The sequence below is a fragment of the Cryptomeria japonica genome, chromosome 10 (genome assembly GCF_030272615.1).
Source record: "Cryptomeria japonica chromosome 10, Sugi_1.0, whole genome shotgun sequence".
In the NCBI taxonomy this organism is placed as follows: Eukaryota; Viridiplantae; Streptophyta; class Pinopsida; order Cupressales; family Cupressaceae; genus Cryptomeria; species Cryptomeria japonica.
In genome coordinates, this window is record NC_081414.1 from 91,958,959 (window position 1) to 91,977,668 (window position 18,710).

The 18,710-nt window shown below is 36.8% G+C and overlaps 1 protein-coding gene across 1 annotated transcript in view; it reads left to right on the forward strand.

Annotated features, from left to right (window-relative positions):
- The first annotated feature begins 6,437 nt into the window (after nucleotides 1-6,437).
- LOC131049616 (fumarylacetoacetase) overlaps nucleotides 6,438-18,710 on the forward strand; it is a 109,620-nt gene continuing 97,347 nt past the window's right edge. The window contains exon 1 of the mRNA XM_057983671.2: nucleotides 6,438-6,942. Within this exon, the coding sequence (XP_057839654.2) occupies nucleotides 6,733-6,942 (210 nt within the window). The 5' untranslated portion in view covers nucleotides 6,438-6,732. The remainder of the gene's footprint in view (nucleotides 6,943-18,710) is intronic.

The window sequence follows — 18,710 nt, forward strand, 5'->3', positions numbered from 1 at the left end:
TCATAAAGTTAGATGATATGAAATTTAATTCACATGTGTTTTGTGCAAATTGTTCCCTAATTCATTTAATGTCCAAACGCTTTCATCATTTCAATCTAGGAGAATGGCATGATAACTTCATCAACTCACCCAATCTTTGGGGCCATATTGGTGATCCCGTCAACAATACCATTGATATCTCTTGGCATCCATCCTGACAACCTTTCTGATCTTTCTTGATTTGGTTTCCTCTATCTATAGCTAGATTGGCCAAGACATATGTTGACCCATTCCTAAGTCCTGGTGCATATGTGATATTTTTAAATTTTTGAAGGAATTAGCATGTGCTTTGATCAGTTCTAACCATCTTTCCAACTTCTAATTTGGGGTAGAATTTTGTTTGGTGGCATTAATTGTAATAAGCTCAGATTCTCCTTCCAAGTGAACCTGATCAGTCTGAATCTCCCTACCCAGTTTCAATCCTAATAGTGTTGCTCTAAATTCAACTTCATTGTTTGTAGTCCTTCCTAAGAAAACTACTCTTTCAACCAAAATGTTTACATTGTGGTCTCAAGATATGCATCCTGGGCCATTAGGGTTGGGTTTCCTCATGAGACCCCATCAAAATTTATCTTGATCCATCTTACCTAAGGGGCACTCTAGCTAACACCATCACAAGGGTTGACGAGAAGATCAACCTTCCTAACCCCATTAATAGGGGGCCTTTATGGCCACTAAAAGCTTTTATCACATCCTCCCAATTTGTGAAAGTGTTGCCTTTTAAGGGTTTTCTATAAGTTGCCATATCGGCTAATTCTATAGCCAAACTTTCAATTTCCTTAATTAGAATTTCTCTAGTCATAGCCTTATCTTGAAAAATTTGTTGATTGTGTTCCTTCCATAATTCCTAGATAATGCATGAGGGAAGAAGTTGCCACAAACTATCAAATAATCCTCTTCTCAACGTTTTTGGCCTTATAGTCATCCACTTGTCTAACTTTGTGGGATTAGGCACTAGAGATTGATCCTTGACATGAAGTATTTCCAGCATGTCTCTACATATGGGAAGCCCAGAAGTAGATGGTTTGCAGATTCCTCCTAACTTCTGCACATACATACCAAACTTGCCAAGCCTATATTGGGTCAGAACTCACTTTTGTATGGCCAATCAAGCAAAAACTCTTGCCTTTGGTAAACACATGTTTTCCCCACAATAGATCAGCAGATCGATTGTTCCTATCTCAAGCTGCCTCCTTCACCTTATACCCCAACTTTACCTTGTACTCCCCCATTGCAGATGCACACCATTGAATCACATCATCCTTATCTGTGAAAGAGAAGAATATACTATTCATAATTCCTTTTAGTGTTTCCTTTTGGTCCTATAGGGCATTCATATTATCAATAAACCTCCATTTTTGTATGCCATCCTCCTCAACGATATCTCTATAATTACAGACTTTACTACCCCAGATTATAGCAGTCTCCCTTTTTATTTCTTCCAAATTTGGGTTGTTTTTAATTGGAGTAAACCCCTCCCAAGAGTCTTTTCAAAAGGATGCACATCTTCCACTTCTGATTTCCTAAGTTATATGCTTGGTTATTATATCTTGACAATCCAAAATGTAGTTCCGAATTATAGATCCTTTGGGTGGATTTCTTGTGTTGAGGATATGGATGGGCTCATCAATGTCTTAATACTTCTTCTTTAGATTCTACACCCACTTATAGTTTCCTTTTGTGTACATGTTCACAACAAGCTTCACACCCATTGTTAAATTCATTATGTTCAACTGTCTTAAATCTATTCCACCCACTTTTTCAAGCACACAATTTTTCTCCCATGATATGAGAGGAAATTTCTAATTGTCATCTATCCCACTCCAAAATAATCTTCTCATAACTTGAATGAGGACCTCTTCAACTACTTTGGGGTTTTGTAGGCATGAAATGGAATATATTGGTATGGCTGATAATACAACCTTTATTAGTAGTATTGTTCCTACTGATGTGAGCCATATACCTTTCCACATCACCATCTTACTTTTGCACCTATTGATTAAGCTCTCTCAATAGTAGTTTTTATCAATAATAGCAAATAGTGGCATCCCCAAAAACCTCTCCAAAAAGTTGGTCGGTCTTAAGTCTAGAATTCTTGCTATGTCTCTTTGAAGGCTAGGTTGAACATTCAGAAAGAAAAATTTGGATTTCCTCCAATTAAGACTTTGACTTGAAGCTTTGCTATAGTTATCCAGTAGAGTGCAAATGGTTCTTTCTTTCCTTCTGCTAGCTATTCTAAATAGGATAATATCATCAACAAATTGCTAATGAGAGATTGGAGCAAGGTCAAGGGCCACTTCAACTCCTTTCGAAACTCCCTCCTTTCTGAGATGACTAATGCTCCTCCCTAAGGCCTCGACCATTATTATGAACATGAAGGGTGAGATTGGGTCTCCCTACCTTAGCCCCTGTGAAGACTCAAAGAAACCTTGTGACACTCTATTTACCACTGAGAATTTCAATGTGTTTATGCAACTACTTATCCATTCAATCAATTTGTCTCCAACTCCAAATTTGCGTAGAACATTTATCAATAATTATTTGTCAACTAGTTCATACGCTTTAGAACGTCTAGTTTTATTATCATTCTCATTGCTCTAGTCTTTTCTTTCTGAATGGATGGTTTCATGAACAACAATGATATCCTCTACAATTGATCTCCCTAGTGAGAAGCCATTTTGTTCTTTTGAAATTAAATTTTGGAGCACCCCTTTCAATCTATTAGCAATGATCTTTGTGATTACTTTGTAGACTATGTTGTAAAGAGCAATGGGCTTGTAGTTGTTCATGTCGAGTGCCTCTTTATTTTTGGGAATTAAAACCAAGAAAGTGTGGTTCAAGACCTCAAGCATGGTTGCTTTCTTCCTAGACTCTTCCATGGCCTTGAACAAACCTTCTCCAACAATACTTCAAAAGTGCTAAATTATTTTGGCCATAAAACCATCCGACCCAAGCACTTTGTCTAGATTGAGTTGAAAAGTAGCTTTCCTAACCTCCTCCATATTGATCTACTTGTATAGCATGGCATTTTCCTCATCATTGATAAAGGTTGATATCCTATCAAGTTTCTTTCTATCATATGATCTAGAGTTTCTTAGTTCAAAATTGTTCTGAAGAATCTAACAACCTCTTGGTTGGCTTCTTCCACCAATTGAGCCATTGACCCATCCTCTCTCTTGATCTCCACTATTTTTTTTCTACATCTATTTGCAACTGTAGTCCTATGGAAGAACTTGGTGTTCTTGTCTCCCTCCTTAAGCCATATTTCCCTCAACTTTTGGTGCCGGTAGCTTTCCTCTCTTGCCATCAACATTGCTAATTTATCTTTGAGGCTTTTCTCCACTTCAAAGTCATCTATGATCACGCCTCTCTCAATCACTGCTTCATTAAAAACTTCCAATTCTCTCTCCACCTTCACTTTTTTTTCAAATATGTTTTTGAATTGTTCCTTATTCCATCTTTTGAGTCCATTCTTGATGTGGTTTAGCTTCTTATGGAGTTGGAAGAGTTTAGAGTGATTTCCTATCCTGATTTCATCCCACCATTGGCTAATCAAGTTAAATAGTTTTGGGTCATTGAGCCACATATTTTCAAACTTGAATGGGCTTCCACCAAGAGGATCCTTTGGCTTGATAGTGAGTTGTATTGGAAAGTGATCTGATATACTATAGGACAAAATCAAAACTTCATATAAGTTCAATTGATTGTCTCACTCCCCAAACAAAAAGAAGCAATCAAGCTTTTTAGTAATACAAGTGAAAACTTTCCTTCGATTCATGCATGCAAAAAATGTCATTCCGTATAGGTATTTCTCTCAATCTATTGTCATCTACAAATGCTTGGAAGCCATTTTGCACTTGAGAACAGTTGTACAGTCCAGCCCGTTTCTCTAAGTTATTGAAGGTAGCATTGAATTCCCCTCCTATGATTCCTTTATCTCCTACATATTGTTCAACCATTCCATGATGGTGCCCCATAATTCCCTTTTAGCTATGGTAGATATCAATCCATAAATATTTATGACTATGAATTCTTTATTTTTTAACAAAACTTTACATCTCATAGCAATCCAATTTTGATTTTCCTCTAGCAAGGTGCATGTTTTTGCTAAGGGATTCCATAATATGCTCATTCCTCTTGAAGATTTGTTAGATTCCACAAAATACCCCTTCCATTACCTTCAAGCACTAATTCTCTTCTCACTTTTCATCTCAAATCCATTTCGTTTCGTGAATAAAAACTATATCAGCCTTGCTTTGATCTATTTGGTTCTTGATCAAATGCCATTTGCTAGGGGCATTAATGCCCCTAACATTCTAGGTTAAGAGCCTCATTTCTCCTCAAGAAGTAGTATCTCCTTCTTGTTTCTCAATTTCCTCTGGCCTTTGGCATTAACAGCCATTTCCAGCTTAACCTTGTTTGATTTTGGGCCCCTCTTCATATTGGGCTTGATATTTGGTTTCTTTAGTTTGGATTCTATTTGTTGAATGCTCCTTTCAACTATTATGTCTCCACCCTCCTTCTCAAAGCTCACATCCATATCTATGTTTGAATCTGCACTTTCTTCCTTGCCTATTTCCTAGATAGGAGATCCCACCCTTGATTCATGCACAACTATAACCTTATTAATTTCAGTCTCAAGGAGGTTCAAAATTTCTACATTTTCAGTTCTATTTATATCCCAACCTTCTATTTCCAAGCTCCTAAAACCCCATTACTGCCTTCATTCTTTTCCCATTCTATGTCCTTCTACTATTATAGGCTCTTCTGATTCGTCTTATGGACTTAGGGTTAAGGATGCGTCCCTCATCAAAGTAGTGACCTCTTCCATTTCTTTTTGTTCTCTCTCTATAGGGATGACTTTGAGATTTTTTGCCTTGTTTGTATTATCTTCCTTGGTTGCTACTGTCTCTAGTGCTTGCCCTTTTGGCTTAGAAGCTTTCCCTATGTGGAAAGTTTGGGGGTTTCCTTCATCACTTCCTTCTGGTATCCATACATATTCATTAGTTTTATTCATACTTATTGTTGTTCAACATTCCAACCACCCATGATCTTTGGATTTGCATTTAGGGCATATGACTATCTGATATTCCCTCTCTATTTTCTATCTCCACACACCCAACTCAATTTGGATCTCTATTTCTGGTGGTAAAGGGGTTTGGAGTTTCAAATTGAGGCATATTATTGTGTAAGCTCCCACATATATGTCCTGTATTTTCATATCAACCGATATGAAAGATTTCAAGCTCCTCCCAATTTCTGCTAAGATATCTTTCTCCCAATATTTAGTAGGTAGGTTATACAGGCGGTTCCATACCAGTCCCTCATCAATTTTGTGCTTATATGGATCAAATTTTGGGATCCAATCAATTAAATGCATCTTAGTGTTGTCCAAATAATGTGGTCCACTATTCAAGGCATTCTCCTTCTCATAATTGGCCAAGAATTCTACTAAAAAATATACATTCAGTATTGCTCGAATCTGCAGTTGTTCCCCCTATTTCTCCTGACACCATTGCCTCATTTTTCCAAATGTCGATCATCCAAACCCCCATAAATAATAAAGACTCCTACTTCTTTCAGTCTATTTACAATTTTTATCTGACTTTCTTCAATGAAGACAAATTTCTTTGCTATATGAAAATTAGAGTTTTCCAAGATACCTTGTGGGGTTGCAAACTTGGTTTAAGATCCATCTTCCACAATCTGCTTACCTTTCTCCTTGCACGGTTTGCTAGTTTGCTCTCATCTCCCATCTGCTCTCCCTGATTGATTTTTTCTTCACCAATATGTAGAAGTGCCCGCCCTAGATTTTTTTTCTTGTCAAAACCGTCCATACCCTCCTCTCCTAAAACCCAATGTTCTATTGAGTATATTTTCAACTCGATTATTGCGCCCACAATCTAGAAACCTATTTCACAAATCCATAAGGTGATCTTGTCTATGATATCTCCATCTATCCTGTCTTGGTTGGGGGCATAAAGATTGTGCATCTAACTTGGTTTGATAGAAATTGGTCCAATGTCCTTGGTTTCTTGCCTTGCGATGGTCATGTGTTTGATTCTTGGTTGGGCATTTGTCCACCTAATGCCCTCGCTCAAAAACCCATTGCAAAATTTGTTCTGCCTCACTAGGTTGCTATCTTGGAGTGATTTCCCCTCTTGTTGCTTTCCTTCTTCGACATGCTCGCCATTTTTAATTTAGTACATTTATCTTCATGTAATTTATAATACTTTTAATATTATATAACTGCCTTAAAATAATAATATATTTCATAACTAATTATTTATTAATTAAACAATAATATTATATTAAAAAGCAATTCAAAATGTGGATATATATCCAGCATAAAGAAACGTGTTTATAAAACAGCAAGGGTAGTTGCGTGAGACCATACTTAACTACAGAAGAAGAAGAAAATTTGAATTAAATGAAGGGGTCTCTTAGCCGAAGCGCAAGAGTACCATGACCCCATAGATACGCAACAAAATCTGGCAGCTTTTCCACTACCACTTAAATTCTAAGTGGATAATCATCTGCGTGGGCGGTTACGTGTAACATTGGATTTGGCTCAAGGACAACAAGAGTTGCGGAATCATCACAACTACCTTTTAAATTCCTCCATCAACTAAGTTTTTGCTCTGGGTTTTAATTTTTAGTGTTTTTTGGCTTCTGCAATAAGGATCCTCAAAAATGGCAACTCGAATGGCGTCGTTTGTGAGCGTACCTGCAGATTCACATTTTTCATTGCAAAATTTGCCATATGGAGTGTTCAAGCCAACTGCTAACCAGCAGGTAAGGCCGGGAGTGGCCATCGGTGAGCATGTGTTGGACCTCAGCGTCATTGCCCAAGCAGGTCTTTTTAACGGCCCTCTGCTTAAACAATCGGACTGTTTTTTGCAGGTTAGTCCATAATTCTTTGGGTTTTCATCTGTTTTGTTAGTTATTATAATATGAGAAGCTCACTGTGACCTGGGACATGTAGACTGGCCTTTTTTTATTTGTTATATTAAGAGCGGAATCTCAATTTTTAGTTATAGGTTTTGTGTTTTTAAGGTGAGTCTCAGTGTAGTAGTGGTAAATGCGGAGATTATCTTGGGAGTTCACCATCGCATCAAAGGTCCAAATCCATTCCCACTTGTTTGGAGCTAATCCTTACCCTTTATGTCATGCAACTTGTGTTTATCATGATTTTGGGTGTTCTGTAGATCGATGCCTAATAGGACCATCTTTACTGCTCAGATGCTCAGTGCACGAAAATGCTGGCCTAGAAACAGCATTTCAATCTTTTAAGCGTTTGGAGTTTTCGGTTTTCTTGATTTTCATTCTCTCATCTTGTCTTGGGAATCAATTGTTTTGAGCTTTAAATTTAGAAGTTATTTCTTGCGTGACATATGCCTCTGAGTAGCTGTTAGTCAGACGACCCATGTCTCACGAGTGTTAGTGATACACTTGGCAATCATTGCATATCATTCGAAAGATAGGATTGAAATATGCAAAACAAACTTTAGCATGGTATCAGTTAACAATATTTCAATAATTTTTTTGTGACCCATGTCTAATGAAGTCATTCCTTTTAATGATTCATGTAGGCTGAATAGATATTTCCTCTTTAACCTGTCTCTAGTGAGATGAAATGATCAAATCGGTGTTAATTGCATACTGTTGAAAGTTGGGATTGGAACTTGTAAAATGAACAATTGTATATTATCAGACAAACACCACACTTGCACCCAATAACCAAGATTATCATTGCATAGCTGTCGAGAGGTGGAATTGAAACTGGTGTGCCGTACCATTTCATAGCATAAATTAACACCGTTTAAACTTACAGCCAACAATTGGGACATCTTGTCGGGTCACCCTAATAGGTTCTTAGCAAGGAATACTTTGTGTTTAGGAATTGGGTTTATTCCCGAGGTTTATATAGGGGTCAAAATCAACACGCAACATTTGAACAATATACAGGCTAAATGAAAATAAAATCTTCTTGCAATCTTAAAAAGTTTGAATTTGTGAGTTTCATATCCAAATTACCGTCGGGCTTTTCCAATTGTACTAAAACTGACTTTAATCTTCTTTACATATGGTGTTGTTCTTCTCGCACATACTTCAGGTTACCCGCCTCAGTCCAAATGACAAGGAGAAATACTTGTCTATGTCTCAATGACAAAGAGGAATTCCTCTCGTCTGGAATTGGATTGTACTGTAACTTATTCTGTAGGCTTGTTCAATCTAACACTATATAGGACACCTGTGTTTGTGTTTCTAACAGGAAGGCCACACTGTTGAGGTTCTACAGTTGATGGACTTCTAATATTTCAAGCTGAGAAATATCCTATGATACTTTCAACTAGGAACAGAGGAATGAAGTGAATTTAGTTAAAAAAACTAAAAGATCTAGTAAAATAAACGATCTCGAATTTTTTATGAATTCAGCTATAGGACTCTGAACTGTCATAGCCAGAAGTGCAAAAGCACAAGCAAGGACATAGACAAACATATTATGACAAACACACGTGTAAATGCCACTTGGTTTTCTATACCCCTAGTGATGAGGTGACAAGTTCGACATGAAAGGACAGTCTCATTGCTTCCTTGGGTGAAATGAGACAGTTACTAGACAATCACAAAACTACAAGTTATTTCTTCACATGCCACATCATTGGTCGTTATAACTGTAGGACTTGCACAGTCAATTGAGCGTATCAAATCCAATAACGGAATCATAGTTGAAGCAATAGGTGATGCTAATCTATCACCATGTTCTATGAAATGGAAATCTCATTATGGCATACTCTAAAATCCTAAATGTTCTGATTTGAATTAATCATTTTTGAAACATGACTGATTTCTAGATAAAATCCATAAATGTTTAGCATGTAATACATTAGCCAAAATTTTGCCTTAATAAGTAATAGCACTGATGCATGAATAAAAATAAAATTCTATCAGTCACAAGATGAACAGTTCCATGCCCTGGATTTGACTTACCAAATCTTAGAAATTTGACAATCATGAGTTCTAAATGTTTTGCTTTACCTGCTCGCATGCTTGCCATTGATGAACAACTCCTACTGTAATCCTGAGAAGAATTCAGTTTTATCTCCATTGAAGGTTCTCTCTGCAAACTCTGTCAATGCAGTCATTAATAGCATGATCTGTGGGGATTTATATTACACCATGTATAGATTAGATAAATAATTAAATAAATAGCTGCTATCTTTTATTAGTATTAAATAATGTTAGTTTTCTGGGAGTTGCTTTTGTTGAAATGATAATGAGCCAATAATGAAGCTGCGTATACTTCAAAGGATCATCCAAGAAACATGTCTCCCACATGAGCTTGCATGAATATTAAGATTGATAGTAGTCAATGAGATACATGAGATATGTTACAATGTACAATAGGCATTGCTTGCAAGGTGATGCGGTAAGATGACAACTACTCTTGATACAAACATTAAATGCATGATGCATAATAATAAATGCCTATGATCTAAAAGTAAATGATGAGACATGGTACCATTATAAGGCAACCTTTAGAATGCAACCCAGGATATTTAACATAATCCAATGAACAATATTAAATAACAATTTACATAAAGTAACTTTATGACATCTAACTTATGAAAACTAATTATTTAGTAGGCCTAAGTAAACATGTGGATTATGTCCCCTTCACTAAGAATCAAGGTACAAGTCCTTATTAGGACATGATATTCACTTCAACAGCTTTCCCATAAGATAATTTTGGTAATGGCGATAAGCTAATGCATATTAATGTTAGGTGTATTATGAAGAAATCAGCATCATATAGCATTTGGTTTAAAGTGACTTCAATATTGGTGTAATCTGATTCCTTTGTGTTTGCTCTGTCAATTTCAATACGTTATCAGAGCAAGGTTGTGGTCCATGATAAGTATGTTGTGGAGCAATAGTCTCTCTCAGAATCAGTAATAGTTTGCACGCAAATGGTGATAACCACTTGGAGATTTTGGGGAGAATTTTCTATCTAGTTTGATACTGTTAATGTTAGAACCATAAAGGTAAGACATAGAAATCTGAAACTTAGAAAAATCTCACAAGAACAAGATACACATAATTTTATCCTGGGAAAACCCTCCACCTGAGGGTGAAAAGCCCAGCCACACCAAAAAGTCATCTTTTATTGAAGGCACAAATCTGATACAAAGCTTCACAAGCTTAATCACTTGACAATTAACAGAATAAGTCGATAATGTCTCAGACAGCTGATAGCTGCTTCAATACGGCTTGAACATGGGCTTTTTATATCTGTCCAATCACTTAAACTTCACGCCTCTCGGCATATATATAGCACATCAACATGACCTGATATAACTCATGAAGAAGGAAGAAGGAAGGCCAAGCACCAAAAGAAGTTGACAGTTACACAGCCGACATCCACAAAGAACTTTCAACGGATGAAATCCATGAAGGAATAAACGGCTGCCAACACATACATAGGTCGGAGACGGTAAAAGAGGAAGTTGTTATACTTCCAGCTAATCGCCGAACAAGAAAGCAAAACGATTTAACAACCAACGAATTAACAACCAACGAATAAATAAAATCTCCTGCAGCGTACGCAAACTTTAACACTCCCTCTTAGCAAAGGAGATATTATTTTCTGATTTTCAAGTCATGGAGTCTCTCAACATGACAAACACAATGGTTACACCCATATGTGTAAAAAGCAACATTTTATCACGGATTCTCTCAATGTGATAGCATCATGGATTCACTCAACATGATGTTCACCATGGCTACTCCCATAAGTGAAATAAACACAAGCTCTCATCACGGAGTCACTCAATGTGATGTTGTCATGAAGTTTCTCAACATGACATCCACCTTGGCTACTCCCAGAGGGTGGAACAAGGGCTTTCACCTCAAACTTCTCTAGTAGAGAAGAATGCATTAACAAGGGCTTTCACCTCAATTTCTCCATCACAGAGAAAAATGCATTACAAGGGCTTTCACCTCAAATTTCTCCATCACAAAGAAAATGGCATTACAAGGGCTTGCAACTCAAATTTCTCTTGCAGAGAAGAATGCATTAACATAATCTTCATGATGATGTGGCTCCTTTTGAAGCTGAAATGTCAGACTCCCTCTGAAGCTGAAAAGTTAGGCTCCCTCTGAAGCTGAAATGTCAGGGTCCCTCTCACTGCGAGCGTCCTCTTCTCTCAATTTTAATATCTTTAGTGTTGTAGTGGTCAAGAAGTATGTTGGAGCATACCTCAATTTCAAATCTCCCATCAGTAGAGTGACCAACACTTCTAGCCATATGAAACATAATGATAGCTCAGAAATAGCATTCAGTTGGAAGTTCACAAACACATGCTATGCACCTAGAACATGTGTAGCCTCCACCTATAATAACAAGCACAAATAGAAATAATGATTCACTATTCCAATGTTATGAAAAATTCATGAACATCATTCAAACATAAAAGAAACTTATCTCTTTATTGCCAGTTCCCATTGAGTTAGTCCTGTAGCTGAGTCTTATCTTCTCATAAGACTCCCCTAGCACTGTTCTTTATATTAGGAATCTTTTGGTATGCATTAAGGTCAGCTCAAATACACCACATACTAAGTGTTCTCTCCTTTGAACAAAACAGAGATTGCAGATTATAGCAACGACAACAATGTGATAAATGATCACAGCAAGTACAAGCTGATAGGATGCAGATGCCAGAGAAGAGCAACAACACAAAGAAGCCGTGATCTTGTCCTTCCAAAACAATAAAGTGGACCTCACATGATGTGACAACAAGATCAGTCGCATTGTAGAGATCCCGTCGAGTTTTGTAGGGCCACTCAAGAAACCTGAAATAGGAAGAAATGAAGCCACAACTTAGAGAAAGGTGTAGTCTTCAAAAAAAACATTAGTTTGAATAACACCAAACAATAAACAAGCAACCCTCCCAGAATCCTGAGACCTCCTGTGAGGGAAATAGCCTCAAACCTGGCTCTGATTCCATGTTAATGTTAGAACCATAAAGGTAAGACATAGAAATTTGAAACTTAGAAAAATCTCACAAGAACAAGATACACATAATTTTATCCTGGGAAAATCCTCGACCTGAGGGTGAAAAACCCAGCCACACTCAAAAAATCATCCTTTATTAAAGGCACAAATCTGATACAAAGATTCACAAGCTTAATCACTTGACAATTAGCAGAATAAGTCGATAATGTCTCAGACAGTTGATAGCTGCTTCAATACATTTTGAACATAGGCTTTTTATTTGTCCAATCACTTAAACTTCACGCCTCTCGGCATATATATATATATATAGCACATGAACATGACCCGATATAACTCATGAAGAAGGAAGACAGAAGGCCAAGCACCAAAACATGTTGACAGTTACACAACCGACATACACAAAGAACTTTCAACAGATGAAATCCATGAAGGAATAAACAGCTGCCAACACATACACAGGTCGAAGACGATAAAACAGGAAGTTGTTATACTTCCAGCTAATTGCCGAACAAGAAAGCAAAACGATTTAACAACCAACGAATAAATAAATTCTCCTGCTGCGTAGGCAAACATTAACAGATACAATGGGGCATTGCAGCTTCAGCATCAAGGAAGATAAATATATTGCTGATGGCATTTTTAACAAATATGTAAGGCTACACAATTTATTTGAGAAAGACATTCTCATCTACTGATTTGTATTGAAATGTGGACAATATCCTGGTTGGTTTTTAGTGTTTTTGTCCATTGGTGGCTTGTTTTGAAGGATTTTGTAAGAGCCTGACTAAAAGAAACATTTAGCATACAAACAGTTTCATTTTCCATTTCTAGATGAGCATTTGATTTGACGCTGTGTGCGGGGAAGATAACTGGAGCGGTTGAGTATTGCTACTGGAGAAAATAATTAATTCTAATATTGATGTATCAACATACCTAGTCCGTTTTTCATTCTTTTTCTCTAAGTCGCTGGTATGGGTGTGAGAATCAGGTATGCTGGTACGAGCAATTTTTTTAAATTGCCCTTGGGTACAATACGTTTTACTGTGTGTGCATGTGCGTGTATGTATGTATATATTCAAAAAACCTAAATAAGTATACATAATTGTAAAACTAAATACATTTGATAGTTTGATACTTCATCATTGATCAATGCCAAATGCCAAAATGGTAGTGATAAAGATATATATTAAATGCCAATTGATTGTTAAATATTTAATATTTATCTTTATCAATTGGCATATAATAGTGATAATTTTAGTTGTCTAAGTTCTTGACTCTAGTCCATACTCCCAGACCCCCTCATTGTAATCAAATTTATTATATGACAAGAGATCCCACTAACTAGTATGGGTTTGGGAGTGGAGACCCTAATGGGTTTGAGGGGCAGCAATGATAAGTTGTACAAGGTGTTAGAGTTGAGAAAAACCCAATGATAGAAGGAGTGCGAAGAAAACGAGAAAAGAAAAACTGAAGAGAGCAACATGATCTTTATTTTGGGCGGAATGATGCTTTAAGGGGCATTATAGGGTTTTTGGATGCAAAAAAATAGGTCAAAAAATGTCTTTTTGTTACTTTTTGGCACTTAGCGCCTTTGGGTACACCCAATACATACCTTGGGTGTAGCCAGATACCCAGGTTCATACCCAAGGCATACCCTTAGGTGAACACATACCCGGATGTTCTTGGTGCACGTGCGGAACGCTGTAAGGGCATACCCAGTAACTTAGCATTTTTTGCCCCAAACATTTGCCTGGAAGCAAATCTAGAAATTCTATAACAATGTATTGCTTATAAATATATTGCTCTATAGATGAAAACTAACCTAGGCATCAAGGAAGATAAATGTATTGCTGATGGCATTTACAACAATAATGCAAGTCTTTACAATTTATTGAGAAATTTTTTTACATTTACTGATTTTTATTAAAACTCGGACACCATCATGTAGGTTTGTGTTTGTGTGTTGGTAGCTTGTCTTGAAGGATTCCGTGAGAGCTTGTGGCTAAAAGAAACATTTAGCATACAACAGATTTGTCTTGCATTTTGACATGAGCATTCAATTTGGAGTGCAAGTAGAATGGTTGAAGATTGCTACTAGGTAAAAGAAGATAAATTTCAATGGTAATGTATCAACTTACCTAGAGCCTTCATTTTTTTTCTGGTTGAAACATCTGCCTGTAAAGAAATCTAGAAATTTTGGAACAAAATAGTGCAATTTCAGGATCATTGAGATTTATATCTTTGCTAAGTTGCAAAATCTATAGAACCAGGGGCAAGAGATGAAAACAAAAAAACATTTTAAAGGACTCTTTTATAACGTTACACATTTTGCATCATTTCTTGAACAAGTCATATCTTTGAGGTAGTGGTAAGTGCTTGACATTGCTCCAACACTTTGTTGAAGAATGATGCCAATGTCTTTTCTTAATCTTTAAAGGGTGTTATTTTCTATTGTATAGAATAAAGGAAGGAATACGATCCAGTAATATTCCTAGCATATGAATCCATGATAATTGTGGAAGGAGAGTGGTTAAAAGGTATATTACAAAGTCTAGTAAAATTGTCAAAGAGGTGCACGACTGATTGGTTGCAAGAAAAGCGTGAAGATGTTACCATGATACACCAGAAGATCAAAACTTAGCATTTGAAAAAAACGTGTTTTTTTATATTCATATTATCTTTTTGGTTTGTCTCCTTTCTCAAAGTCACAAATTTAGTTAAAAAATTCTTTTGAAGTAAGAGCTGATTCATTGGCAAAAGAATTTATCTGGAACTTAGAGGTGTAGAGTTCAAAATCCCTTAGTTATTTGCAATTATGTAGTTGAATGTACTTGGAGATAGGCTTGACAAGCACTATCAAGTTAAATGTCTCATTTTGTAAAATCATTGTCTAGTACATTATTGGTTGAAATTGACACCTAAATTTTCACCTTTGAACATGGCTATTTCTCATAATGTTTGTATTCTTGGAACCATCAATGCTACATTTGACAATCTTTCAAACACTCACATGCTGTATTAGGTAGATAAATTCTAAGGAGGTCAAAGAGGAGGCTAGAGGTGCCAAGGGTTTGAGGAATCTTATTATCTTGAGCTAGCTTCTCACTTAAAGGCGACACTTTGTGTGAGAAGCACGGATTCTTCCGTGGTGTCCCTTCTTGGAGCAAAGGGTGCTTGATAGAGTTCATTTGTGTATTGTTGAGCATGTCTTTCATAAGAGACGTGGTGTGTATGTGAATAGTTGAGTATGTCTTGATCCGTAGACTTGGTGATTTGTATTATGGATAGATGAGTATGTTTCAATCCATAGACCTAGAGGTTTGTACTTGTGGATAGTTGAGTATATTTTTGTAATATCCCAGTAATTTTTTTTGGTTTTTTAACAGTAAGAGTTACAAGCAAACACATCAACCCGTTAAGGTTAGAGAAATAATCCAAACTGCTGAAAGGGAACCCTTCCACCTTTTGTTCACTGAGAGCCCAATCTGGGAGGGTGAGAGCATACGGTGTTCCAGGGATCATTAGCACCATAAAACAAACTGAAATTACAATGCCTAGGCGGCAAGCCAGCCCCTTCTGCTTATCCAGCAGGATAGAAACCAAACTCTTGGCGGTAAACCAACGAAGGGAAAATAACAAGAAACTGAAACTCAATCACTCGACCGCACATTTCAGCGGGAGGACATTACATTAATCAACGGGAGGACCATTGTATTAAACTTATCACTCGACCACTTATTCAGTGGGAGGACTAAGTACATAAACTGAATTACAAAGCAAGAAGGCGGCAAGCCAGCCTCTTCCACTTATGCAGTGGGGATTACAAATAAGAACAGCAAGAATGATTGATCAGTACTACTGAAACAACCTTACAAAAATAGAGATAAGATGAGAAGAGTAATGCAGATTATAATACTACGAACAATGAATTTCTGCTACATCCAATCTGCAGGCTGGAATTACAAATCGGCAGCCTATGGAAATGCTAGAATGCTCATAACTCCCTCATTTTTCATCCAAATCAACTCAAACCAGTCCCAATCCCACCATATAACATATGCAATTACAACCAATTAAAGCCACAACCCCAAAAAACCCTTATTTAATTTGCACGCATCCCAATGCAATATCAGAAACCCACGCCATACCTAGGAATTTCGATTTGATCTAGGAAATTCAAAGCTTAATTAAAATTGCTATAAACTCACAAAATGTATCGCCATTGCTGGGAAGGAGGATAGAGCTAATACCCATAACCGTCAGTTGCTCCAGCAGAGAGGTGTGATTGAAAATGTGCTTCAGCCACAGGCAAAACCAGCAAGTCTCCAGAATCACTTCAACACCAAAAATGTCTACGGCCAACTCTGAGAATGTAAGAGAATACAATGCACAACTAGGTACTGTATTTCAAGTACGAAACTGGGTAGCACTAGGGAGATGCACTCTGAAGCCTCAAGTTCTGTCGCCAAAATGGTAGCATAACATTACAATTTTTCAAGATCCCCCAAATGAGAGCCCAAGGCTCTTATTTATAACTTCTCAACAACCAAATTCAAATGCAAATTCCTCCAAACTCCACTCCTTCATTTGCATTTCATTTCACCTTCATGTGGACCCAAGTGCAGCGCCATTTTTCATAAGTCAAACCTCACGCCAAAAAGGAATGGACCCACGTTAATCACTTGGCAAATAATGGAGATGTAATATAAAATAATATTCCTCTAAAATATTTCGACATCCCTTATTACACGAGTTTCGCCAAATACTTAGGATAAAATAGGCATTAATCCCAAATTCAATAAATCAGTAGCAAATAATCAGATTAATTAAATATTAAACCTTAGGATAAGGAAATAATATTTAATTGTATCACATATGACTCCCGTACTGATTATTATCAAGACTAGAATGAAATTGAGCCAGGAAGACCACTGAACTGCTGTAGAATCAGGACCTTGTCCACTGCCAAAAATAGAATAATGCCACACTGCCACTTACTAAAAATGGTAAGTCAAGAACTAATGCCCCGAAAAGCATGAACTTCGCGCCCAGAGATAGAGCATGGAGAGATCAGTAGGACAGTATCACCAGAATAGTCATTCCGTGACTTACTAAAAATAGTAAGTCCTCGTTTCATCAATGCTGGACCCCTCATCCTTCATTCCACCTAGCCTACGGGTCTCAGGAATAGGCTAATGGACCATTGGAAGGTTGTCAATGAGAAGGGGACATTACAATTTTGATCCATAGGAGGAGTGTTGTTTTGGATGGTATGTCTTGATTGGTAGTAGATTGGTGTTGTTGCGTTGTAGATAGTTGGGTATTTCTTGATACAAATGGGAAGTGGTATTCTTGAGGATAATTGAGTATGTCTTCATTCACAAGAAGAGCGGTGTACTTGTGAATAGTTGAGTATATCTCATTTCACAGGTATTGTTGGATAGTCAAGAATCCACTAATATGCTTAGTTTGGTGTGCCTTGTATGAGAAAGGAGAATTAGTGGAGCCACTTCATCAAATTTCTAAAGTAGCTGCTATGTTCACTCAATGTTGGGTTTTTCCTTTGTTTAGATTGATGTAGGAGGGGGGAATGTTGGGATTTATATAACATCATATAGTATAGATTAGATAGATAGATAAATAAATAAATATATGAAGAGCACACGGTTATATTGAGACGGGGGGGGGGGTGAATCAGTATAACAACAAATTTCACCAACTTAAACTTTTTCAACTTCCATTACATGTATATAACTTATCTTATAAACATATTCATTGGTGATCAACATTCACATGTAATATAACAAAGTACAACACAAGATATATACGTGGAAACCCTTATGGGAGAAAACCACGGCAAAATAATGCTTTTATATAATTCTTCTATTACAATATTTGTAGGCACCAACCTACTAGAGGCACCAACCCCCAACTCTGTTTGTGAGCACCAACCCACTGGAAGCACCAACTCCCAAATCTGATTTCGTGAGCACCAACCCACTGGAAGCACCAACTCCCACTTCTGAATTTGTGAGCACCAACTCACTGGAAGCACCAACTCCCCAATCCAGAATTAGTGAGCACCAACCCACTTCATATAAATCTGAATTTCCATCTTGACAATGTTGCTATCTCAACTGATGATGGACAGTTTAATCTTTTGCATATATTCCTTCCTCACAAGCATATATTCTTCTTCATAAAACTGTTATATTATCTTCCACAAATCTGTTATGATCTTTTCATAATTCTGCTTCAAAATCTGCATTAAAATCTTTCTTAAGAATCACTTTTGTCTGATTTATTTTTGTTATTATGCAGATATACCAATACACAGTATATCCTCTATCTTCTTTAATAAATCTGCTTCAAAGATTACTTTACAGTTTACTGTATAGTGTTCTTCAATCAGTCTTCTTTCTTCACGTGATCTTCTTATATTTTCTGTCGCTTGAACCCTCTTTCAAATCTGCACATTCATGTCCATATATCTGCTGGTATATATGATATGTCTTTAACACACAACACACCTACAAATCTGGAATGATTTTCTTTGATAAAATCTGCAGTGAACTCTCTTCTATGCCTTCATTTTCAGATTTGTGTATGTCTGATTGATATTTTCCTTTTCTACACACTATAAATGTATTTC